This window comes from Choristoneura fumiferana, chromosome 3 (assembly GCF_025370935.1).
Source record: "Choristoneura fumiferana chromosome 3, NRCan_CFum_1, whole genome shotgun sequence".
NCBI classification, from domain to species: Eukaryota; Metazoa; Arthropoda; class Insecta; order Lepidoptera; family Tortricidae; genus Choristoneura; species Choristoneura fumiferana.
Window position 1 is genome coordinate 10,493,066 of NC_133474.1, and position 26,923 is coordinate 10,519,988.

A 26,923-nucleotide genomic window follows, 5' to 3' on the forward strand; every position below is an offset into this window, starting at 1 on the left:
TGTCCATAGAAATAGCGAAAAGTGTAAAAATGTTTTGCATATAAAAAAATATCGCCAGGCTCTTCTTAAAGACTTGCTTCTCTTCTCTGACCTGTATACATACATTTTTCATTCAAATTTACTTCAATTTGGTTAATAAGATTTATAGAACTAAGTACATCAAAAAATTAATGGAACGACCAATTATCCGACCAAATTCCAAAAAACGTTCCATCAACGAGCACTAGTACCTAAGTAAATCGACAAACAAAACTGCGAATCTGGAAACAATTCTTCTGTGCCTAGTATCTTTTTGTACGTAGTGTTATAATCCATTTGTTAAATTACCGTTACGGGTCGGGTAATAAGCATAATAAGCAAAAAATAACATTTCTGCCGTATATACCATGAGACATTGCATATTGTCGTTGCTGGGAAGCTGTGCAGGAAGTGCTATTCGCAAGTATCTTGAATTTTGCTGTCGAGAATGTTTACGATAATTTGCAATTCAGTTGTATTCCAATTGACATGGTCGTAGCCCAAGGATGGGCGACACTTCGCATCAAGTAGGTGCCATCATTTACGCTAAGATGTCGTGCCGGCCAGTGGGCGCTGCACTATCTTTTTAATATTAATTTATAACGAGTGTCACACCAGTAAACAGACGCTCACATTTCGTCATCGAGAAGTGACGATTTTTAAACAGTGCCAGTGACTAAGGAACGAAAGTTTGTGGCAGTAAAATGGTTAGTTACCTTTTGTTTACTTACTTTATTCTTTGATAATTAGTTTTGTTATTGTTGATTTAGCTGAATTCGAATTCTTATATAGTTATAAAGTTTTATGCAACATAGCGACAAAGCTTATAGCGACTATTTCTTTAATGACACGAATAATATTATTATATAACTGACGTGAGGACTCTGATTATTCTGTAATAGGCGAAGAGGCCTTTGATATATCCTGTTTAAATTGAAAATCCTCACTTGGAATGAAAATTTTCAATATACCTGCAGGTCCACGATCAGGACATTTGTTAAAGTGTAGTAAATAAGTAAACAGTAACACCGTGTGAGAATTAAAGCACAATTGACGCAAATGTGGGTCGTGACCATGCAGTTAGACAGTGGTCGTCCCAATGAGTTTATCATAGTGTTAACATGCTACGCCCATAAGCGCTTTTGTTTATTATACTGGCAACGTATGCTAGATATTAGCGCCATGCTGATCGATTAAATGTTGCCACATTAGTACATTACTAGTCCATAGCGAACACCTAATGAAGATGCTAAATACCGACTATTAATACTGAGGTGTTAATCTCGCGATTTAAAATGTTATTGTTGGAATTATCGTTTAATTTGCCCATGCGTAACTAATAATTTCTAAACATTTCTTGTTGAGGAATGATTAATGTATAGTTCCTAAACATTCTTTTTTAAAATTCGTAGTAATTTTGGTCACAAGTCAATTATGAATCAATCAATACACACTTCTGCAGACGAAAGTACTCGTCTATTTATAAAAAGTACCTACTCAGTCAACATTAAAATGCCCCATCTGTCGGTATGGAACATGTACATTCCTACTTATTTTAATTAATGAGGACGTGATATGCTTTAAAGGTTACTCGCAAATTCATAGTTTGTAAGAGCTTGAACGCTCACAAAAAAAAAGAAAAGTAATTTTAATTCAGCAGCATACGTTAGTAACCTCCAGAAGGAATAACTAGCGGTATCTATTGTATTTCCACACTTTCTGAAAAGTAACAGTTTTTCATCACATCATTTCTCATTAAACGTAATCATAGTCTATACTACATCCCGTAATAAATATATCTTCTGGGCAATAAGTTTATTTTATAGTAATTAGCGGGTTTGAGTTTTTGTTAATTGTAGACTTAGTTTAACATCTACTTTCATATTATTTCATACTAGCTGTTGCCCGCGGCCTCGCCCCCGTTGTAATTTTTCAAAATTTTCTTCCATAAAAACATTCTCCTGACAATAACGAACACAATTAAAAAATAATTAGCGAAATCGGTCCCACCGTTCCCGAGTTTTGCGCTTAGCAACACATTTTACGATTCATTTTTTTATTTATACAGATTATCAAGTTTCATATTGTTTGCAAGCACTCGTGTTTATTAAAAAATACCACAACTAAAAAACAGAAATATGCCTAACATTACCAGAAAACGATGCATGGCTGAAAATTTTACGCACGCCGCAATACATTAGAAGAATAACAAAACTACTATTCCACAAAGTTAATTTATTTAAACAACAATGCATAAATGACAGCAATAAGTGAGAAATGGGCACCATTATTAGTCCACCTATTAACTAAATGTACTTGTTAATCTGAAGAGATGTTGTGGATATATTGCCGACTAAATATTGTAATTTAAAACAATCGACGCCCATCAACTTACAATGTTTTGTCTTCAATTGTTTTTTTACTAAAAGAAGTCCTTTATCACGCCTCATTGTGACGTGATTAAGCCTATACCAAGTCTATACTAACAAAACTCTTGTACTCGTGTCGGCTGACTACCTCAAACTTGACTTCTCTCTCAATGAACAGACTTTGCTCTCTTCAGGTGCACGTCTCCGTACAGTAAATAACTATAATAAACGTATAAAAATCGAACATAGCACTACATAGCACTATAAGCCAACACCTTAACAATTCAGTTTCACGAGGTTTAGAGTTTCATTTGTGCATTTTTAATTTTATAATGGTGCCACTTTTATTAAGAAATGTATTTAAAAATATGCACAATTATCTAGATAAATGGAAAAATACTAATACTTGTATTTAATTTATGATTTCTAACAAAAAGTATTCTAGGTTTCAGACTTACTATACATACACATACATGTTTAAATAAACATTGCTATGTAAGTAAAATAGCGTCGCACTTTTGCAACAAGGACCCTATCATATAAGTGGTTACATTCTTGATAGAGTGGTCGTGGTCGTCAGTTGAGAATTAGTAGCGAACCTTCATGATGACTTTCTTGGGAAAATACAATACAATACAATGACTCTTTATTGTACAGTCAAGTGCAAAAATAAGTATCTATTCGAACCACTCAACAAAATATGTTACTACGGTCTTATTGCGTCGGAATAAGTGTCTGTGGTATACTTGTTTTGAAATTTTGAATAAGTTAATATTTTTACATTTGACTGTACACCGTACAATATTATTGTTTATATATTGTTTATTGTGAAATAGTAAGCGATACAGAAAACAGGTACACAGAGAGAAAATTATAAGGTAAGCAATAGGCGGCCTTATCGCTTAAGAGCAATCTCTTCCAGGCAACCTTTTTTGCCGAAAGAAGGAAGGACTAGCATTAAAATAGTGTGGTGGTGGTTTCGCCTTGCGTTTCACACTGCAGTGCTGGAGTCCGGAGACCGTAATTGGCAATAAAGAGCCCTCACTTCAGCTCTCTTAGTAGCCTTTTACGACACCCACAAAGAGATGGGTACGTCTTGTTCTACAACTAGGACTGACTAGGATTCAGAACGAAGACCCGGGTATGTCTTAATACTATAACCAGTACCACCGATGGACGGGCAGTAGCGTCCTTACAGTGAACTTTAGATAATGTTGTGATCCTCGATTCGCTTGCTAAGCGGGACCATTAAGGCAATCCTCCTCAGATAAATAATGCTTCCAGACCCTAACCCCTATTCCCTCAATAATTGTGGTTCTTTAAGAATATTGAGAACTTACTTTACTTTAATACTTATAATAATCGATGATCTCAGAAAGCCTCTAAACGAGTAGATCTCTGATGATCTAACCTGGACATAAAGAAATTTTTTAACAAAAAAGTAAAACCGAATCCAAAAAAATAATTTTATAACAAAAAATAGAACTGACTACAAAAAACCATGAAAATATTTCACTACCAGTCCGAAGTCGGTGCCACAGCACGAGCCAGCAGGAGTGATTGAAGCCCAATATACTCGTATAGTTGTAGGTGAGGTGACAAATAAAGATACTTTAACTTTGAGGTAGAGGATTAAGTATAGGTCCACACCTAGGTTTCGTACCCAAAGGGTGCCAACGGGTCCCTATTACTGAGACTCCGCTGTCTGTCTGTCTGTCTGTCTGTCTGTCTGTCCGTCTGTCACAGCGCTCTATCTCTTGAGCCGTAATAGCTAGGCACTTGAAATTTTCACAGATTATGTATTACAGTGGCCGCAACAACAACTAATACTAAAAATAAAATAAAGTTGCAAATTAAAGGGAGTCGTCATACAAGAAACGTGTTTCATTCAGCGGTTTTTGATTGCTAGGCTGCCAAGATGACGGCCATCAGTTGCTAGGGGCAACGCCCGTGACCCCATGTTGTTTAATGTTTAACTACTTATTAATTTGCGATTTTATTAGTGCTATTTTATAAAACCTTCGATAATTATAATAATTGTCTCAAAGACCGTGGATTATCTTTGTGCAGCTAATGCCTAAATAACAAATAATGATCCACAAACCTCCAACACACACTACACACACTTCACAAAAGCCAACTTCAATAAAGCACTCACAGCCGCTGTATTTAATGTTTTTACCTTAGATGAATGATTGGTCTCGCGCGCTCGCTCGACTAGATACCGCGCTAACTAAAAACAAAACGTTCGTGAATGCGGCAACTCAGTATTGTAGTGTTCGTAAGAACGGTGTAAGACAATTTGCAAGGATGCTAGTGTGCGTGACGAATTGTGTTGCCAGCTGCTCCACTGTTACCCAAATTATTGGGAAAATAAATTACTCTGTGGTCTATTAAGTTACTGGTTACAAAATGTATCTTGGGAAATACTTAGAAATTAAGAAGTAATTAAGAGTGAATGTATTAATATGTTTGTGTATAGGTTAGGCGTAGGTTTCTTCTTTAAAAAAATGGTAGGTATGATGTAGGTATATCAATGATCAGGCCTCACTTTTAATTAAAAAATATATATATTTAAGGACATTCAATATTTACAAATTATTACTGAAAATTCATGGACATGGAAGTTTTGCGTACTTAACACGTTGCACCTATAGTTAAACCTAATATAATGTACAGGTTAATTAAGACTAAAATAAAAATAATTGTTTACAAAATATACATACATAGGTACATGCATACATACATACTTACATACCTACATACGCTTGAAAAACATAACCCTCCTTCGGGCAGTCGGGTAAAAAGTTAACATTTCAGGAAAATGGGTAGAAATACGAAAAAAAAATTTTTTCGTTTCCCGTAATACCTAAGTAAATCAGCTGATCGGGCTTTTGACTGGGAAGACGAAAAACATTTTTAATTTTAAGACACATTCACCCCTTAATTTAATAGTGTCGGGTAACAATTTATACACCTTCAGTGTAAAATATCACAAAGATAAACATTAAATAATATATAACTAGGTTATGTATATATAATAATTACGTTAGATACTTAAATAAAATAAGTTATTAAAATTTATCATCATTTAATGATGATAACAATAAAATTCAATTTATTAAAATCTCAACCACGGGGAATTTGATTCTTGTGTACGCGGCAACACAGAATGGCGTTTAGGGTTCATGTTATTTTATTTTGTAATTTCGAAATTATACGATATTTACTGATGTTATGTGATCCCAGTGTCCTTCTTATTTCTTGTAGTATTATTTTTAAACAGTTTCACTGCGAAAACTGGCATTTTACTTCGGTTTATGACCAAAATTTAACAAAAATTCGGGACATGCACATTACACACAGTTTGCAACGCGACTGACTCGCCTCGGGCTCAGGTACGCCGATTTCGGCGTTCTATTTGTTGCCGCATTTGACAAGTACGCCGGCGGTATCTAGTCGAGCGAGCGCGCGAGACCAATCATTCATCTAAGGTTTTTACACTAAAAAATGTCCGTTATAATTCATACTAAGTAACACTATTTATTTACAAGGTCAAAATTTAAAATCAGGTTAAGATTTATTCACTAATTCATAATAAGTACGCGCCGTTTGGCCGAATTACTGCGTTTAGCCAATTATTTTTTTGGCGCATGGCAAGAGAAGCGCTATTCAGCCTCCGACAGGGCGACAGCCAAAGAGGATGAGAATTTCAAATTGTTCTTTATTCAAAATACTTGCACCTAGTGCTCACATTTTGGTGATAATGTTTTTATTAACTTGTAATGTAATATACCTAACTAATAAAATTATGTTTGTTCAGGTGGAATTAAATAATTTAAATAAAATATTAAAATCTTAAATATTTCAACTTAAATTTGAAGTGGATATCTTCAACCGATTGAGCTGAAATTTTGCATGCATGTATAAATCCGATGACAATGCAATATTATTATGACGTAGAGCTGATCTGGTGATGAAGTTAGATGTTGGCCATAGGAACTCTGTAATAAAACGACACGACCGCATCGATTTTGGTCTCATTTGATTCGTCTTGACGACTACCTACTTTGGTAACTAGGGGCAAAAAGTACTGCCAACAAAAAAGCTTGTATTAGATTTTTGTACAAAAAACTATTACTGAACTATTTGTTTTTAAAACATTGTACGGAGGTGCGGAACCCTTCATGCGCAAGTCGCTCGCACTCGCACTTGACCGATTTTTTGCTAAAATTTTCTTTATTTCTCACTTTTTAGTGATTCATAGCCAAAGTACATCACACAACGATTCCATTAATCCCAAACACGACTTAGTTACGTTGTTTTATAACAGAGATCCGTTGCCTACCTTCTGGCTTCAGCATCAGATCAGTTCGAAAGAATCATAAACTTCTTAGTCGCTTATCTTTTATAGACGAGCGAGCATTACTTAGCTTTGACGAGTTCCATTGGTCATCTACGGTCTTCTTCACCAGCTCCAGGTTACCAAATGATACTTTTCGAATGGAAATGCTCATCTTAATGCTAAAAATGCCAAAATCGCCATAAGTGTGCCTATAAAATTTGAGGTTTGCCCTCGATTTCCCTAGGATCCCATCACAGGACTACCTCAGAAGAATACTCTTTCGAATAAAAAAAGAATTTTGAAAATCGGTCCACAATCATCCACCACCATCACCACCATCTTGGTGGTGGGTCTTACCGTCAGGAGACCCGCTTGCTCGTTTGCCATCAAGTCGAATTAAAAAAAAACAATTGACTGAGTAATCGGTGAACATACATAAAAAAATATATAAACATTGGAATATAGAACCTCCTCCTTTTTTAAAGTCGGTTAAAAACAAAAATGAGAAACTAAATAGATAACCTCTCTCATATGTAACAGAACAATTGATTTTATGTTATAAACAACAAGAAAATGAAGGATTGTCTTTCATAATCAGCAGGTTTCATGTTCTTCTGCACTTACTTCATTTCTACGTAATTAGTTACTTGAATTGTAAAAAGTAGACCCTGGTAGGAATCATTTTCTCGTAATAAATACAATGGAAAGGCTTGATATTCCTTGTATTTCTAAACAAAAAGTGTCAATACTTGTATTGCCGTTTTTACCAGATCGACTTAAGGATTTTTTATTTAAGGTGATCCTTCTAACACTGTTATGGCAATAAATTTAAAGTGAATTATTTTATAATGGGGTGCTTTATTATCAGAATCAAGTTTTTTTTTCAATATACCTTATTTGGATTGTACTTAATAATATTTTCAATATACTTAAAGAGTTCTTTTAAAATGTTTTAGGGTTTTGTAATTTAATCTACCTCCGCTATCGGATAGACCACCATTGTTAAAAAGAATGCGAACTTCGCACTTTCCCGAATTAAAACAGTAGCTTATGTTTTGTTATTCCAAGACAGTGAAGCTTCCTATTCGTCAAACAATTTTTAAAATTTCAAAAACTATTTATAGTTTCTGAGACAACCCTGTTTACTTAAGTAGATGTTCAAAACACAGTATAAAAAATGCTTGACAAAAAAGAAAAGCTTAGCACCCTTTTTCTTCTAGATCTAGAACGAAAAACAAAAATGCAGCGATAATGGCGTTAAGTAAAGGCCATTATCCTTTACGATTTAAATTGGTGTGACACAACAAGTAAACTGTCCCAATAGCTACGGGTGAGCAATCCAATTAAAGTTGTTGTGGAGCGATAAGCGTACGCGACCGATTGACGGCGCACACGCAGGCAGTTGATGGGACTCGTGGTCGGATCCTCGTGAGCGATCACATGACTGTGATGAGACCACTTAAGCAAATAAATTACTGGAGTGCTACCAAACAAGCACTTCTGTCAATATTTCCATGCATTTACCTTTTCAATTTATGGTCGTTTGTTAAAAGAAACATGTTATTGAATGGCTTTGCACTGTTCTCCAGTAATTCGTACTAAGCCGTGCTTACGGTGATCCCGTCACCGATTTAAATCCTTTATTAATTATTTGGTGGATTTAGGTAATTAAATTAATGCAAGTTGTGTAAGATTGAGTTTTAAAACAGTTGTGTCAAACAGTTAAAAAAAAATTAGGTTAAGTGGCAGTGTCAGTGTTTTTAAAATTTGCAGCCTTTTCATGGATGATGATGGTGGTCTTAAACAGGACATTATTTTTAATAAGACGACGATGATAGCATCTATAGATAACCTACTGACTACTCTTCACATCGCATGTGCTATACAAAAAATATAAAATTATGAAATTCGCGTTTAGGTTTCGTCAATAATGGGCAAAAGGTTTTTACTAAAATAAAATAGCTAGCTAATTATTATAATACTAGCTGTTGCCCGCGGCTTTTTCCCCGTTCAAGTTATTTTGTTTAGCACAAAACTTGTCCTAACAATAATGAATAAAACAAAAAGAAAAAACATCCAATTCGGTGCTGTCGTTCGGAAATAATGCGCGTACAACATACATTTCGGCAATTAATTTTTACTTATATAGATAGATAGATATTTACTAAGTTATTGACAAATCCTCAGAAATAAACAAAAGAAAAAATAATATATAAAGCCTACCATTCCCTTTTTTATTGCAAAAGATATATATCCAAATCCAAAGTAATACAGATCATTTTTCAGTCCTTTGTTTTGACCCTAAGTATAATATTATTACTGCCACAAAAGTGGAACTAATGCATAAGACATTTCAGTAAGGTTCCAAGCTGAAACATTAATTCCTTTAACTGTTTTTAGACGTTTTACTTTAAAAAAAACGGCCAAGAGCGTGTCGGTCATGCCCAAGATAGGGTTCCGTAGCCATTACAAAAAATCAAGTAATATTTTTCTAAGGATTTCGTATTGTGTACGGAATCTTCCAAGTTTACGTACTATATTTTATACCTTAGGCTGCTATTTACTCTTAAACTACTAATAATTCTCAATTAATCTTAGCCGTTATAGTTTTCCTTGTAAATTTGATATACTTACTAATATCCTAAATTATTCCGAATTTTTCCAACCAGCAGTTCAGATTTTAGAGGAAGGGGGACGTTCGATTTTAATTAAAATTTGCAGAAACAGATCACTGAATCGAAAAATCGCCTTGGCTTGGGTTTTAAAGACATATCCAAAGATACCCCACACTATAGGCTTAATCGAGAAAAAAAATTACCCCCGCTTTACGTCTATGAGAAGAGGTACCCTAGAAATAATGATAATCATTACAAGTAAGGGTTTGCAATAAATAAATACTGAATAGTGAAATGGTACATGTTTGTAGAGTCTGAAAAGTAAGCAATAGATCAACGAGTTAGTTTGAAGGCCGACCCGAAGGGGAGGCCTTCGATAATACGAGTTCATCTTTTGCACTTTTGGCCGCGACTAAACATTGTGCTTTTCACGATCACTGCGAGGAAATCAAAAATATTTATCACAAAACAAACAATAAGAATCCAATGACTGCGTTGTACGCCGTATGACACTCTTTACCGGCCCGGATAATACCGACATGGACATGGATTCGACCGGGAATGAAATTCTGAAATATATTCTAAAAAGTCGTATCGTACTATGAAACACATAATATTGATACAACCTGTTACCGTAATGCGTTACATTGTTGTCGTGTTTTGCGAGCCATAAATGAGTCAGCTATTAAATGTAGGTACATGTATAGACAGTTTTAGTTTTAAATACGTCAATACAATGAGCGCGATTCTGTAACCAAATATATAAGCCATAGTTTGTGTGACGTTTACAAACAAGATTTAGCGAAAAGCCTTCAGGCTCCTTGGCTGAAGGCGTTAAGCGGAATCAGTTGCGGAGAAGATCAGTCTGTAACTGGACGCGGTGATAACGCGCAGCTTTCATGAATACCAGCAGCTGCGCCTGTAATCGACGTCCATTCGGAAATCTAGACGTTTTGTAGCTAAACAAAATGGATATGAAGGCATTAGGTGCGTACAACATTTACTATACGAAAAATTTTAATGGAAATGATCCCGTTATTGCCTAAAAATTGTATAAATAACGTATTAACTTTTGAGAGGACACTAAAATACCTTCTTTTTAACATGTTTAAATAACAAAATGAAAACATTCGTCCATTATTATAGCAACATCGGTAAGCAAGACTTATGTAAAAATATAAAGTTTACCCCAAAGTGACAAATTACGCAACCCACGTTATACAAAAGAAATTCATGCAATTTTTTTATTTTTCTTCCAGTTACACAAAGGTACCACAGAAAAGAAAAAAAAATCGTTGTGTGTTGGTATTGAAACTGTTTCAGAAAATACTTAGTGAATGTTGTGTTCATCGAATTATTCTTTATTAATTGACATTGACTGGTATAGCCGCGTAATTAGTATTAGATATTCAACACAGCATTATATCAAGTATCTTCCCTTCTCCCCGGTTGAGTTGTTGCTTGCCGCATATAACGTATTTTTGTAACCAAACTAACTGATTGATTCATTCTGAATCGCTAATTGTTTCGTAGCTCGTTAGCATGTCTTAGTTCAAACACGTGAACACAAATGCATAAAAATACTTGCCTGTGTTCGGCACAAAAATCTAATTAAGTAATCTAATTTAATCAAATATGAAAAATTATTTTAGTCAACATTGAATTAACTTTCACATATGAATAACTTATCATTTCCGGCTTATTTGTCCCAGTACTAGGCACAGGCCTCCTCTCGGAGTTAGAGAGCTTGTCCCAGTGCGAATAAATTAGAAACTTTACACAAATACTGTTAAATAATGCATATGCAGGCTTCCTTCACTGAAAAACGCATGTCGTTTCAAATATAATTTCACATATGTGAATGTAAAAGTTCGTAAAGTTATGAAATATGAGCCCGACTCCCCCGTTTGTAAAAGAGAGGTCCGACTACTACGCTTCCACATTCAAAGCACATTTAATAATGATTATGTAGGTATAATCGACAAAGTTATGTGTTTTACCCTTTTAATGAGAAAAAATAAAAAGCTTTTGCAGGTGGTAGGACCTTGTGCAATGTGCAAGGTCCGCCCGGTTTGCTACCACCATCTTGCTCGCTAATTCTGCCGTGAAGCAGCAGTGCTTGCACTGTTGTGTTTCAGCGTGAAGAGTAAGACAGCCGGTGAAATTACTGGCACTTGAGGTATCCCATCTTGGGCCTCAAGGTTGGCAACGCATCTGCAATACCCCTGGTGTTGCAGATGTTTATGGGCGGTGGTGATCTCTTACCATCAAGAGGCCCACTTGCTCGTTTGCCATCCAGTCGAATAAAAAAAAGAAAAAAAAGCGAACTATTTCATTGACTGTGCAATAATATAGTCTTTCGTGTTTTACCCATGTATTTACCTGCCATTGAACCTTATAGGGTGGTAAAGGAATGTCTTGGGCGATACTTATTTATATTTACGTATAAAACAATATCCAATTAAGAAAGCGTATAAAATTTGCATTATTCATAGTTGACTTTGTTGAAACAGCAGGTTGCCTTTTTATCAAAAAATACGTGTACCTATATATCCAGAATGTATCCAAATGAGAAGCAAATTTATCAAAACAGGTCGATGACTGACGATGACGAAGTAGAGTATAAAATCAAAGCGAATCATTTTTTTGTAAATATTCTTGTCTATGTTGTGACTATAAATACAATTCAATTATATCCCATAGGACAAATGAAATAAAATCACGTCATCTTTAATTCGCGAATTATAATTTTTCACATACAAACTGACGTAGGCGCTCTTTTTAGTGCTGAACCAAAAGTCTGTGGTACTGGCTACTGTATTAAAAAAAAACATTAAAGCTCTGTATAGAAAACTGAAATAGTTATTTATGTGACTGATACATGAGAGGTATTAAAACACGAATGAGATAAAGAACTGGGGCTAAATGTTGAAATGCTATGAAAATAATGAAACACATAACAGTGCGTTGTTAAAGCTGGTTCCATAATACGAATATTTACAAGCTAAGATAATTTACACTTGTATTTGCTTTTCAGTAAAATATGCATAGAACAAAAATCTTTCAAGAAGATACCGAATAAATATTCGCAATATTAAAATATGAAACCAATAAAATATTTACGTAATTAAATTAAACGGAAGTTTGAACACGACATATAAATAATTTAGAAGCCCTGAAGTTTAAAACTCGTCGAAGTACCTACTCACTAGTCTTGGACGACCTTTATCTTTTGATAATTTATCAGGTAATTTTTTTTTTCAGGTCCGCAAAACAAGCATCCGAATGACTGCTATTAAAGAATATCCTTTCGACCTCAGCGACCTCCAGAACCAGAATAGCGACCAACGTCCTGCGTCCCCGCAGCCCGCGGCGCTCACGCAGCCTTCTCAGCCTAAGCAGCCTACAGAGACTAGTGCTCCGCTGCCGCTGCGGCCGTCGCTCGTTACGTCACAATCACCCTTCTCCGACGGAAAAAGAAAAGTCTCCATAATGGCCGACGAGAACAGCAAAGACAGGGAAAATTTGCCTTCTGAAAGGTAATGTTTTAACACCATTGTATAGTGTAGTGCAATAAAAAAGGGTAGAAATTAAATGAGGGCAGTCTTAATATTAATGTAAAATGCTAAAATATGGAAAAAAATGTTACAGAATTACGAAATTTGCCAAAAAGTAAGGCCTCACAACACAAGTAAAGAAAAAATTCTAAATGCAAAGATTTGTAAAAAATAACTTTTCACGACACTGCTCGAAAATGTGGCCATAGATAACCTAAATGCAGTACCCAAAACTGCCTATATATGTACATTTAACAGCTGACTCATTCATGCTCGCAAAACACGACAACAATGTAACACATTACGAAAACAGGTCGTATCAATATATGTATTTCATATTACGATACAACTTTTAGAATATAGGTAATTTCTGAATTTCATTCCCGGCGTACTGAAACGTCAATTGGACCAATCAAAAGTAATCGTCTGCTGCATGTGAAATTAAATTGACCAATAATAATGCTTCATGCTTGACTTTTATGAGGTGTTTTTTTTTCTATAATCTAAAATGCTTTAATTTCTTTAAGTATGAAAAAACGCCCCGTTCGGACATGACGAGGATGACGTTTTGATTTTTTAAATATGTGGTTGCGTACTGGCCACTAAGAATGGACTAGTTTAAAAAAAAAATTGTCCCAAAAGAACACAAAAGAAAATTAAAATCGGCGGGAGGGGTGACACTATTTACCGGCCCGAATAATATCGACATGGAAATACCGACCCGAGTGTTCGTGTACACGCCCATACAAACTCGTGTCAAACAGATATGAGTTTCTATGAGCGCGTACAAGAAAAATCGGGTTGGTATTTCCATGTTGGTATTATCCGGGCCGGTAAAGAGTGTCACACGGCGTACAACGCAGTCATTGGATTCTTATTGTTTGTTTTGTGATAAATATTTTTTATTTCCTCGCAGTGATTGTGAAAAGCACAATGTTTAAACAATGTACTATTGTTTTTCATAGAAATATTTCTTTATTTCCAATTTCGGTTCGAATTTGGCCGGTTTTTCATTTGTTTTCTACTTTTTACTGTCGCACTTAACCTGATTTTGTAACCCTGAATTTAAACTGTGTTGATTAGTAATATATAATTCAAAGAAAGAACATTGAAAGTTCAGGATCCGATTAAGACATGTTAACTAGCCGTTACCCGTGCGTGATTTAGGGTTTCACGATCCGATCCGATATTTTCAAGTATCGATACAACATCATACGATACATCGATATTTTATATCGATACATAAGAATCCAATTTTTGCTTGGATCGATACAAAACTGCTAGTATCGAATTAAACGGATCAGAAACATAATTTCTTATCACATAAGTACTTATGGTCACGCTATCACTATGATATTAGCTCAACCATTGCTTAGGTATTGAATATAATACTTATGGGACGGGTGGTACCTTTTAAAATGTTTACACACATCTCATATTACAAATTTACAATAGCGCCGGCGCGGTTCGGCGGCATAAATTTTCGACTAAGAAATCAAAGGACTGAGAGTATAGTACGGCTCACGTAAAAAGAGCGCTGGGTGACTGTGGAGGGGATGTGTTTGCGCAGGGGTACCGTCGCGCACGAAAAGGTAAAGGTAAATGTCGACTGCCGAACCAATAGTGCGACGGCACAGCCAAGCCCTCCCTCCCTCCTCACCCGCGCCTCACGTCTTTCCACTCGTTTGGTCGGTTAATTGCTCACTGCGCAGGTATATCGCCAGCGCTCTTTTTACGTGAGCCGAACTATATTATGACTTTATTTTTATAGGTGGGTAAGTTTCTTTTAGTTTAGAATTGGATAGCTGACACCTTCACCTTGCTAATTCATTTGATTCGTATTGTATACAGCACTGTGACAGAATTTTGTTTAGAGAGAAAGAAAGAAAGAAACATTTATTCGTGACAAACATAAGAACAATGGATAAAAAAAAATATAGTTTTATGTATGCCACGAATATATTTAATATCTATTTTAATAGTTTTACTTTCTGTACTATGATTTGAGCCACTATATAGGCTCTACCAAATAAACCGAAGAAATCGAAGACTGCTTGTCAAGATTATTATTCCTAAAGAGCCTACGATTCGAAAATTTATGTTTCTAGATAATTTCTATTTTCCCCGAAATTACAAATATGATGGACCTAATTATATATGAATATATTACCAAAAAAACCGTTATTTAATTTAAAAGAGAATCGCTTGATTTGATTGATTCTGCATTCGATACGATATTTAGAGGATCGTATCGAAGCCATTCGATACAATCCCAGTATCGTATCGCATAGTCGCGATACGGATCGATCCAAGGTATCGATACAATTTTAAGTATCGTGCATCCATAGCGTGATTCCATCTACGTAGAATTCGGCTATCGCTATCTCGCGGAAACTATGCAATTTTTCGGGATAAAAATTTAGAGAAATAACAAAGAAACTATCTTTGCAGTTAACACGCGTTCTAAAAACAATAACACAACAATTTACAATACCTTAGAAGAAAACATAATTAGCAAAATTACATTGTGTCTCAAGGCCTTGTGCCTAGATTTTACGCTAGTAATAATAAGTTTATGGCCTAGATAAGGATTTACGTTCGGGTCTCTGATGAAGATAGTGATCGACTTCATCATTATTAATTTAAGAGCTTATGACTTGTCGGTGGAGTAGTCGCCACTCTTTTCGGTTCTCTGCCAGTGTTGTCAGGCTTCCTAAATCGAGTCTCGTAATGAGGGTTTTCACAGAGGCGAAATATCGCTAGATGGCGTTAGTATTGAGAGGTCCATTTGACGTTTGCTTGCAATGAGGGCTATCGCGAATGAATTCGCCGCTAGAGGCGCTAGTGTAGCGTGAGGTCTCCGAAATGTCAAATCTCATTGTTTTTGGGTGAGCTACGCGGGTTTATTTATAATTAGAATAATTTTGTGAATATTTTGCAATATCTGAAATGAATTATGGCAAATATGCGTTCCGGGGCAATGAATGTCTGTGTTTTGAGACAGTTTTGTCTTTCGGAAACCTTTGTCCTCCCTTTGTTCCGAACAAAACAGGGACTATGCAACACTGTGGCATGCTCGATATTTTTATGGTACGGTTTTAATGTGTATTAAATATGATTTTAATCTAAACTTTGTTTTCACGCCCGTAATAACAGACTTTGAAAGCCATACTTAAAAACCTCACGCAACAGTGCGCCATCTAGTGAGACAAAAAACGATAGCCCTCATTGGCTCATTTAGTTTTTTAACCAATCACGAGCAAACGTCAAATATCAAACGGAACTCACGATACTAAGGCTATCTATATATATGCGATATTTCGCCTCTGTGAAAACCTTCATTCTCATACCGTCCGTAAAACCCATGGAATGTATGTCAAATCCCAAAATCTTATCCGCTTAGTCTAGAAACATAAAAATTTTCTTGAATGTGTGCTCTTCACAAAACTTCCATCTTTGGGGATTCTCTTGAAATTTAATTATATCCCGGAATTTCGATTCGACTGCCAGACCCATACGTAGAGATTTACGTGGGAGAAACCGTGGATAGAAGCTAGTTATGTATATTTTGTAATTGTTCCTGTCAGCTTATTTTATTTCTTTCATCAGCGCGCGAGGGGAACAGGGCTGTAGGTAATGCCGCGTAGTTGTAGATACCAATCTGTATAACGCGAGTAGCATCCAGACTTCCCCTCCTGTAATGCGTGTCATGAATGCACCATACAACTAATTATACAAAGCCTCACATTACGGGAACGACGAATTAACATGAGAACTTGGAGTTACAACTCATAAGTAATAAAATGAAACACCGCAAAGTAAGAGTAGTTTCATGAAATTATTTACGTAATGTAAAATTGGCCTTATACAACTGAGCATATCACTGGAATCTCACGGTTTACAGCTACCCTTGATTGAATTCTTCAGGCTTCTGTTGATCAAGAAGTTGAATTTTCGGTCCGTTTCGATAAACGTTATCGTATGGACCGGGTCGATACCATTAGGTATCTATTCGTTAGGGTCCGCACCCTAACGAATAGATACCTAATGGTATCGGCATACCAAAGGGTCTAAACAGGTCTAAACGAAGCCCAATTACCACAGTAAACTGTGCTATTACTTCCTTTCACCACTCACACAGGTAGACAATTTCCCTGACTGATAATTACTATGTACGCTATAAAATTTTTCACTTCTCATTCTCATGCCCTAAAAGTATGCCAACATAACCTCACATTGAGAGAGTAAAACGCATTGTTTTAATCCCGAGGAAGTAAAAAGTAACTAATTTTTTAGTTGAAGAGTCAACGTGTGACGAGTGACTTACGCAAAACAAATACAGCCATGAACATTTTTTTTTTCGAAACATATCACAGGGATATTTTACATTTCTTCCGCAAAGATGGTAGCGCCACTTGACGCAGGGTTTTAAATTGAGAATCTGTACCTGCAAATGCGAGCGGATTTAAAAAATAATAATAAATAAAAGTTTAAAGTCGGTAAGCTTTAGGTTATCTTTAATTATTTTTCTTTACTTAGGTATTAAATAACTAGAATTTAGCCACGGCCTCGAATGTGTAAACTATTCGATCTTGTAGTTACAATTGAAATTCTGGGATTTTACAAAATTCCCCTGGAAATTCCCAAAATGTATACCGTGGTCTTCACTGAGGTTGTGTAAGAACAACTGTACACAATTTCAAGACTAAATCCACGGTTGGAAATTTCAAGATTGTATCCCTATCCACACACACAAACATTCGCAAATATATTATTAGTAGGATTAATGTAAGGTGGTCGTAAAGTCAAACAAATTGCGAAATACTGGTCCGTTGCATATCGTAAGTTCGTACCTAAGTAGTGTTCAAAAGTCCCACACATACATGTTATAATAAAGGGATGGCGTCAACTGGGAATACCTACACCATAATATCGAATAGGATGAAACACTCAAAAATATCTGATAAGCTATAACGGCTATACAAATAAAGTTGCGTTAATTATTTTTGAGTGAAATTTAATACAAATATTCTTTATTAAGCACCACAATGCAGTACCTTACAATAAATTAACCTACTTACAAAAACAAAATGCTTTGTCTTATCGGATAGGTATATTGTCGATGACTGTACTCAATTTGGATTAAGTAGGTGCTTATCTTGCATTTGACATTAAGATGTCGTTAGCCGGAAAAAAGCAATGGAAAAACAATCAAATCCTACCCGATATTTGCGTCAACTGGAAATGACAGATTAATGAATCTTTCAATCAAAAAAACACAACCCTCCTTGGGCAGTCGGGTAAAAAGTGTAGTTCTAAAGGGACATAATTAGATACTTACTTACGTATATCTTTAAGGTATTTGCGGATCCTTCATTAGTTACCTTTCACTTACGTAGGTACCTACGACTTAGCAATGCACCGACGAGAAGTTTTCAAAGTTGCGAAACTTTCAACATGAGAATTTATCCCCTGACGTGTGCTTATTAATTTATTTATAAATTTTGTCAGTAATTAGAAGTACACAATACGATTAATTTATGTAAAATACAATAGTTATTTATGTAAAAAATATAATGCTATAAAAACGCAAAAAAAAACAGAAACCAGTGTAAGTTGACCTTTATATAAGATCAATTACTACGGCAGAAGAGGTCAGTATAATATATGCAGTTTTATTATCTGTACTGCACTTTACTAATAAATGTGTTAGATAGATATATTTTTATCACTACTTATATAGAAAACAACTATGCGTATCGAAGATTCATTAACTATAAAAGCAATGTTCAAACAATAATTTATCAAGTTTATTTTTGAATTCTACCTACGCCCCGATGTAGGTTTCCTCGGGATGTTTTTCTTCAAAGATAAATTCCAAGAAATTAAATTAATCAACAGACAGAACGATAGACGCGACGCGAAGACATATATACTGGTGCCGGAAATATATATCTATTTTCAACTTCCTCTTACCAAAAATATTTTTCTAAGATATAGAAAACAAAACGATGCATGGCGGAATCATTAAAAAGATTTTTTTTATAAAACACAAAATTTGAAGTCGCGTCCTCTGCATCACAACTATCGTTGTTTTCCACTTAGCTATGCATCTCTTACTAGAAATAGTCGAATTTGTTTCACATTACTGGTGCTGGAAATATTCTGTTTGCAACTTTCTCTTAAATGTTCCCAAAGATTTAATGACAATATAACCAACTTATTGGTGAAATATCACTTTATCAGCTATATTTAAATAATATGGTGTATTTATTATGCACATTAAGTGCACATTTAAACTTTATTGTAAGAACGTTTTCTTTTGTATAACAATAAGTTTTTTGTTGCAAGAATATTTCCAGAACATTCTGGAGAATGTTTCCACGTTTTGGAAATGTTCTGCAACTTGTACATTGCTAGGTACGACGAGTCATGCATCGTCCGCAATTCAGATCATTCATCTCGTGCGTACCTATCACGTGACTTGTTGTGAAACTCATACATAACAGTGCTTCGGCCAGCCTTAAGAGACCTCAGGTATTGTACAGAGGACTTTTGGAAACAAACAACCCGGTCAAGAATCGGGGCTCACGCTTTTTTGGTAATAATATTTGCATTAAAAAAGAATAGACGACAACTCCCAAGAAGGTGGTACCTACATACTAAGCACAACGGTGTTATTAAAGTATGTCAATGTCACGAGCTATATTTACAAATAAGTTGACTTTATTTATCGTTTATTATTTTCCCGGAAGTTATTTTGTAAGTACTTACCTACTTACATAATTATTTAAGCTATTCGCTTTATATTTACTCGATATACCTAAGTACCTACTTATATGTATGTACGAGTATTTTTAACCGACTTCAAAAAAGGAGGAGGTTCTATGTTTAATAGACTTCATCACAGATTGTAAAGTCAGCACCAGAACAGTAGGTACAGTTATGATTTCTTGAAACAACTGCAACGTAAATTTCCGAAATATCTCATCTTGCGCATACAATATTTTTTCCGTGTGTAGGTAATGCCCTTACCTACACACGGAAAAAAGGATGTCTTAGATTAAGACAAATACCCTTGGTCAAGATAATAATATTTCGTACTTATATTTATAGCCGGACACCATATTGTATTGATGAAGACAAATATTGTTTGGGTTAAAACTGTTATCTTACTTAAAGAATAAATTACTTCGATTTAAAAAATATTCCTGAGACTATGAATATTCTTGATCAAAGAATTCCTTTTTTCCAGCTTTGGTACATTAAAAGTTTAGGCTGCACGTAAAAAAAGGAATTCTTTCTCAAAAACTTCCTTGGGAATTCCCAAATATTTCATCGTGATAGTCGCTAACGTTGTACAAAAAACCACATCCTAGTGGTTGAAATTTTGGGATTTTATCTCGATCCCGTGGAAGTGTGGGAGAAAAACTAGCCTACTGTAATTTGGGACTTGCAGATAAGCATCTACTTAAATTTCTTCAAAAATTTCAGGATGCCAAAAAATTACCGTCAGAATTCCCATTGTCAATTTCACTAGCGTTGTACTTATATAATAAATCGCGCCAGATTGTTATGTCTCTAAACGGGGTAAATTTAAAACGTTAATGTAACCTACATCACAAAAGTTTACGTAGTCAGTTTTCTTAAAAAAAATATTTTCTGTTCAACTTTCTTAATTTTTTTCGTCAATACCATGTACAAACTACCTCCCTATTTAAAAAAAAATATAAGTAGATATAATGGATGAAATCGTTAATATAACCTTAGTCATTAACAGTTACGACGCAAACAAGGAGTTACATTCATACCAAAATAATAGTTATAGAAGATGTGAATAAAATTAAGAATTGTATTTTTTGGTTTGGAGAAAATCAAATAAACTCCTTATTCTTTTTCGTTTCGCGGCTATTTTGTCCATTATGATAGTTATAAGTTGACTTTATTTATCGTTTATTATTTTCCCGGAAGTTATTTTGTAAGTACTTACCTACTTACATAATTATTTAAGCTATTCGCTTTATATTTACTCGATATACCTAAGTACCTACTTATATGTATGTACGAGTATTTTTAACCGACTTCAAAAAAGGAGGAGGTTCTATGTTTAATAGACTTCATCACAGATTGTAAAGTCAGCACCAGAACAGTAGGTACAGTTATGATTTCTTGAAACAACTGCAACGTAAATTTCCGAAATATCTCATCTGGCGCATACAATATTTTTTCCGTGTGTAGGTAATGCCCTTACCTACACACGGAAAAAAAGGATGTCTTAGATTAAGACAAATACCCTTGGTCAAGACAATAATATTTCGTACTTATATTTATAGCCGGACACCATATTGTATTGGATGAAGACAAATATTGTCTTGGGTTAAAACTGTTATCTTACTTAAAGAAAATAATTACTTCGATTTAAACAATTTTCCTGAGACTATGAATATTCTTGATCAAAGAATTCCTTTTTTTCCAGCTTTGGTACATTAAAAGTTTAGGCTGCACGTAAAAAAAAGGAATTCTTTCTCAAAAACTTCCTTGGGAATTCCCAAATATTTCATCGTGATAGTCGCTAACGTTGAAACGGTTGAAATTTTGGGATTTTATCTCGATCCCGTGGAAGTGTGGGAGAAAAACTAGCCTACTGTAATTTGGGACTTGCAGATAAGCATCTACTTAAATTTCTTCAAAAATTTCAGGATGCCAAAAAATTACCGTCAGAATTCCCATTGTCAATTTCACTAGCGTTGTACTTATATAATAAATCGCGCCAGATTGTTATGTCTCTAAACGGGGTAAATTTAAAACGTTAATGTAACCTACATCACAAAAGTTTACGTAGTCAGTTTTCTTAAAAAAAATATTTTCTGTTCAACTTTCTTAATTTTTTTCGTCAATACCATGTACAAACTACCTCCCTATTTAAAAAAAAATAGTAAGTAGATATAATGGATGAAATCGTTATAGTTATAACCTTAGTCATTAAACAGTTACGACGCAACCAAGGAGTTACATTCATACAAATAATAGGTATAGAAGATGTGAATAAAAATGTATAATTGTATTTGATGGTGGAGAAATCAAATAAACTTCTTATTCTTTTTCGTTTCGCGGCTATTTTGTCCATTATGATAGTTTGCGGAAGGTGATAGGTACCTTTTGTTGGTGTCGGATAATATGGCCTAAATGTAAATAGGTACACGACTTTCTTTTGCTTGACGGTCAGAACAAGTTCAGTCTACTTTCTTTCCCCTTTCCAGAATAACCTGCCGAAAAAAATACCATCGGTGTCAAATTTATCCTTAAAACTGAACTAAATATTTCATTCGTTTGTGTGTTTGTATGTTTGTCCATCTTTGACGTCGAAACGCAGCGACGGATCGAAGTGATTTTTAACATAGAGATAGTTTATGGCCCCGAGAGTGTTTTAGGCTATTTTTTGTCCCGGAAAAATGCACAGTTCCCGAGGGAACAGCGCGCGATAACTGAATTCCACGCAGACGAAGCCGCGGGCAAAAGCTAGTAACTTATAAAATGCCAACACAGCCAAGTTAAATGTCATAAAATCAAAGCGCCTAAACATTACTATAGGCAAGTAATGTAACGGAGCGATAAAGACATGTTAAATGATCTAGGAAACTGTAAATAGATACTTATTCACCTTCTTACTAGTGAGTCTGTCATCACCATGAATCAACCATTACCATTTACTTTTAATTATAAAAAAAGCGGGGATAGTTTTACATACAATTATCTACATATTAATTATCTCTGACATGCATTCAGCGTAGGCTTTTTAATATTAGTACTTTGCGTTAAAAATTGGTAGTAAAAACCTGTTGCCGACACCAACGGACGCACAATGCAGTCATTAAATAAGAAGTCCGTCATAACCACAGCCATAACTTATGAGAGCGCTATTTATGAGATAACTAGCCTTAACGCGCGTCTTCGCCCGTATTAGAAATAGCTTAATGCCGTCTCAACTCAACTGTTGTAAGTTATGACCGTGCAATTTTTAACCCCCGACGCAAAAAGAGGGGTGTTATAAGTTTGACCACTTGAAATAAGTTATTGATAAAAATTTCATTTTTAATATAAGTTTTTTTTTGCTGACTGTACTTTTTGTTGACTGGACCGTTCTGTGGAGACGATCCTGGCCGGACTACCAGGATGTCACTATCAGATTATTATATTGTCACCATATTTACATAAGTTTACCAAATTTCAAGTCGATCGAACTACTGAACGTGGGTCAAATTTAACTTGCAAGATTTGACCCAAATAAATAAATAAACAAATAAATAAACGAACAGGGCAAGTTAAATAAAAGCTTGTAAATAAATAAAAAAAGGTTACCTACGGTAACAATGTGAAAGGACAACGTTCGCTCGCACAACCATCTACTGTACCCTTAGTGTAAGTTTTCGGTTACAAAATACGTCTCGATCGCGTCCGCATTAAAATCTCAATTTGTATGGAAACACGAACATCGCAAACGTTCCGCTAGAGGCGCTGTTCGTGTTTGCATACAAATTGAGATTTTAACGCGAACGCGATCGAGACGTATTTTGTAACCGCAAAACTTACACTAAGGGCACTGATTGCAAACGAATTTGACACGTCACGTCATCTTGCGAGCTGAGGTACGTCACCGTCCTCGGACAGTGCCCTCTATTCTTGTTTAAACTTAAAATATAATCCCACGGGAACGCATTACCTGGATATCAAGTATCATGTCTCAATGCAGATCTTTGTCTATCTGTACGCCAAGTTTCATGTAAACCCGTTCAGCTGTTATTGCGTGCAGGCGCGGTCCGAAGCGTGCAGGAGGGGTCACAGGGGGCATGACACTGACACCCCTCCCCCCAAATCGTACACGTCAAATTAAAAATCTTCTAAAAAATTTCAGAATAAAAAAGCTATTTTTTGCCCCTAGCCGTGATGTATTATTATTAGTGACCCCCTCCAAAATTTCAGACTGCGACCGCGCCTGATTGCGTGATTGAGCAACCAACATCCAAACCTCCAAACATCTTCACAAACTTTCACATTTATAATATTAAGTAGGATAGGAAGTAGGAAGGATAGGATAGGATAAGGAACTACTACGACTTTTTACTTTGCTACTGCGACACGTGCAAAATAGCTACATCTGCGCACATTTGTTCCAATGCCGAAAAGGGCGAGGGGAGGGTGACCTACTCCATTTCCACGTAAATCAACATATTGTGACACAGTTCCGACTACCACAATCACCACACAGTTCAAACTCTATACGAATTCATTCTATTCGTGTTTGCGGCTACGCACTCCGATCAATCGTTGATCGGAGGCTACGCATGCCCATTTTAAAGAGTTAATTGATTCAGCCGTTACTTTGGGTAGTCCTTAGATAATTATTCTCTTGCTGTCATCCCAGATATATCTCAATTTTGTTGTTCATTACAATTAACACTTACCACACCTACTCGTACAGTATCACGATACATACTGATCTCGACAACAAAGAAAATTAGAGCCCAAAATCAAACTGTAATTACGAACGTGATTCATCATAGAGTGAATAAATTATTACACGCAGAAATTAGATACAGGAAAGGAAAGATATTTAACATATTTTATTTTTAGTAACGTGCACATCGAAACGTCGAAACGAATAAATCGAACACTACATGAGGCAATTTTCCTGAAATATGAGTATTAGCAATTATTTTTTGACAAGACACGACTATTTTTTAATTAGATGTGTCAAGAAGGGGTTCCCGTTATCTGGCATAATATCGATTCTCTGAATTACACTTCGCCTAACTGGTATCTCATATTTTTTTAGCCGAATGATGCTTTTGCATAATCATCACTTTGCATAATTATCAGTTCGAATAATAGTCATTTCTCAGAATATTACATAGCAGAACACTCGTATCGCAGAATATACTTTTGCAGAATATTTAATAGCAGAACATTCATATCACCGATTTTTATATGGCTTAACGGCATAGCAAAATACTAGTTCAGACTATTGTATTTACATGGAATTTTCAAATAGCGCTATTTAAACAGACTTTAACATGGCGTAATGACATAGTAACAGCTACCATAAGAATGGGTTAAGGTTAAAGTAAGGCCAGAAAAGTAAGCGTGCTGTAACAGCAGCAGGCAAAGCGCCAGAACAGAACAGCAGCTACATAGTAGGTTGGGTTAGGTTAGAACTGCGACCACAACAGCGCGCGAGCCGAGCGAGCGAAACGAGCGTACCGCGGCAGCGGCCTGCGAAGCGCCAGAATCTTACTGCTGCCAATAAATGTTAAGTTAATATACTCGTATAGAATTACAATTAAAACAACGGTGGGGTGTTTTTAACGGTTCAGCAACATTAACATTAACATTCACAACCGTAATGACACAGAATAATATTAATATCTGAGCGACCGGGCTAAAACTCGGTACCAAGCGTTTTCCCAGAGATAAGACCAAGCTAGATCGATTTTTCATCCCCGAAAACCCCTATATACCAAATTTCATCGAAATCGTTGGAGCTGTTTCCGCGATCCCCGAAATATATATATTTATATTATTATATACAAGAATTGCTCGTTTAATGGTATAAGATTGGGTCTTGTGTTGTGAATAAATTAATTTTGTTTCTTTATTTAGTTATTTCTAACTATAACCGAATTGCTAATGATATAGCAAGTTTAATTAGATTATGAAATTAAATAAAGAACACATATACAGTAGTATTATTTTATTTATTAGTTACATGCAAAATTGACAATGTAAAGAAGGATTATTCCTTGAAATAATTACTTTTTATTATCCTTATGTAAAGTAATTACGAGATATGTAATTATGATTGGTTTTTTGAAGTCTTTTTGTATTTTTTTTATTTCAACTCCGAATTTGTTACTTTTACGGGTATCCCGTGAAACCATATCGAAATTGTAAAATATCTTTCGGAACCAACCACTCACCCAGACAAGAGTGCGACGTCTCTCGATGAGAGCGGAACATAGATGTCGCTAGTGCTGCTGCATAAGTAGCGTAGTAGAAATAAGCAACCTGAGATATGTATGCATAGGAAAAATTCGGGTCTAGATTCCTGTCCAGCGGTGGTGTAGGAGTTAGCACGCAGCACGGATTGCTGAGGACTTGGGTTCGATTCCCAGCGCTGGTCTCTTTTTCTGGTTTTTCTGTGCATCCATGTCTCAGTTTGTATTTTCGATACGAGATATGTCTTTCTGCGTAGCAACTATTCGAACATATAAATATTATTCTCATCGATATTATGTGATGTTAATATTCGGCTTAACAAAATTATGAGAAAAGATAGTATGAGAAAAATTTATGCGAAAAGTAATTCGGTGATATGATGATTCTGCTTAAGGTTGTTATGAGAAACGAAATTATGAGATTCGATTTTATGCAACATATTATTATTAGTAAACCGTCAAAAAGATTATTGACAATTTCTATTGTTGCTTCTCGACTGGAAAAAAACGGATAAGTGTGCGTGGGACCATGCGTATAGACGTTTCTAAGCCACCAATCGCTAAGCTAATGACACAAAAAGCGTATATTCTTATGTATAAAAATCTACTTATATTGTTCAGAACCAAGATCACACGAGATAACTTGGCACCCGAGCATAACGAATAAAAGCCTTTAACATGTGTTCTCTTAACGTCTTTCTAAAATAAAATCATCAGCATTCCATCATCATTAGCAACAGTCTTTATAATCTCTATCTATACCTATTTTATGTACCTACCTACATTGCTTATATTGCGTTAAGTACTACCTACTTGTATGAGTATGTTCAAGCAAAGACAGCGATCAAGCACCCCGGGAGCCTTTCTGAAAATCAGTGCTGAGCTATCGAGCCCAGCACAAGCTGAGACTGGCACCCATTAAGATTTTCAAACTCTTGAAGGAGGCAGCTTCAGTGTACGAGATGAGTACTTTTAGTTGGTTACATTTTAATCCGTTTTAATGACTTACAATGATCATTGGACGTTT

At 35.4% G+C, this 26,923-nt stretch overlaps 1 protein-coding gene across 5 annotated transcripts in view; it reads left to right on the forward strand.

Moving 5' to 3' along the window:
- Positions 1 to 26,923, forward strand: part of LOC141426536 (sodium/hydrogen exchanger 9B1-like) — a 65,854-nt gene that overhangs the window by 17,959 nt on the left and 20,972 nt on the right. For 2 of the 5 annotated variants that reach the window (XM_074085521.1, XM_074085523.1), the window contains exon 2: positions 12,612 to 12,886. In XM_074085521.1, the coding sequence (XP_073941622.1) occupies positions 12,612 to 12,886 (275 nt within the window). Of the gene's footprint in view, positions 1 to 616; positions 726 to 8,320; positions 8,397 to 10,196; positions 10,335 to 12,611; positions 12,887 to 26,923 lie in introns of those variants that run through there. The other 3 variants (XM_074085522.1, XM_074085525.1, XM_074085524.1) reach the window with 3 other exon arrangements.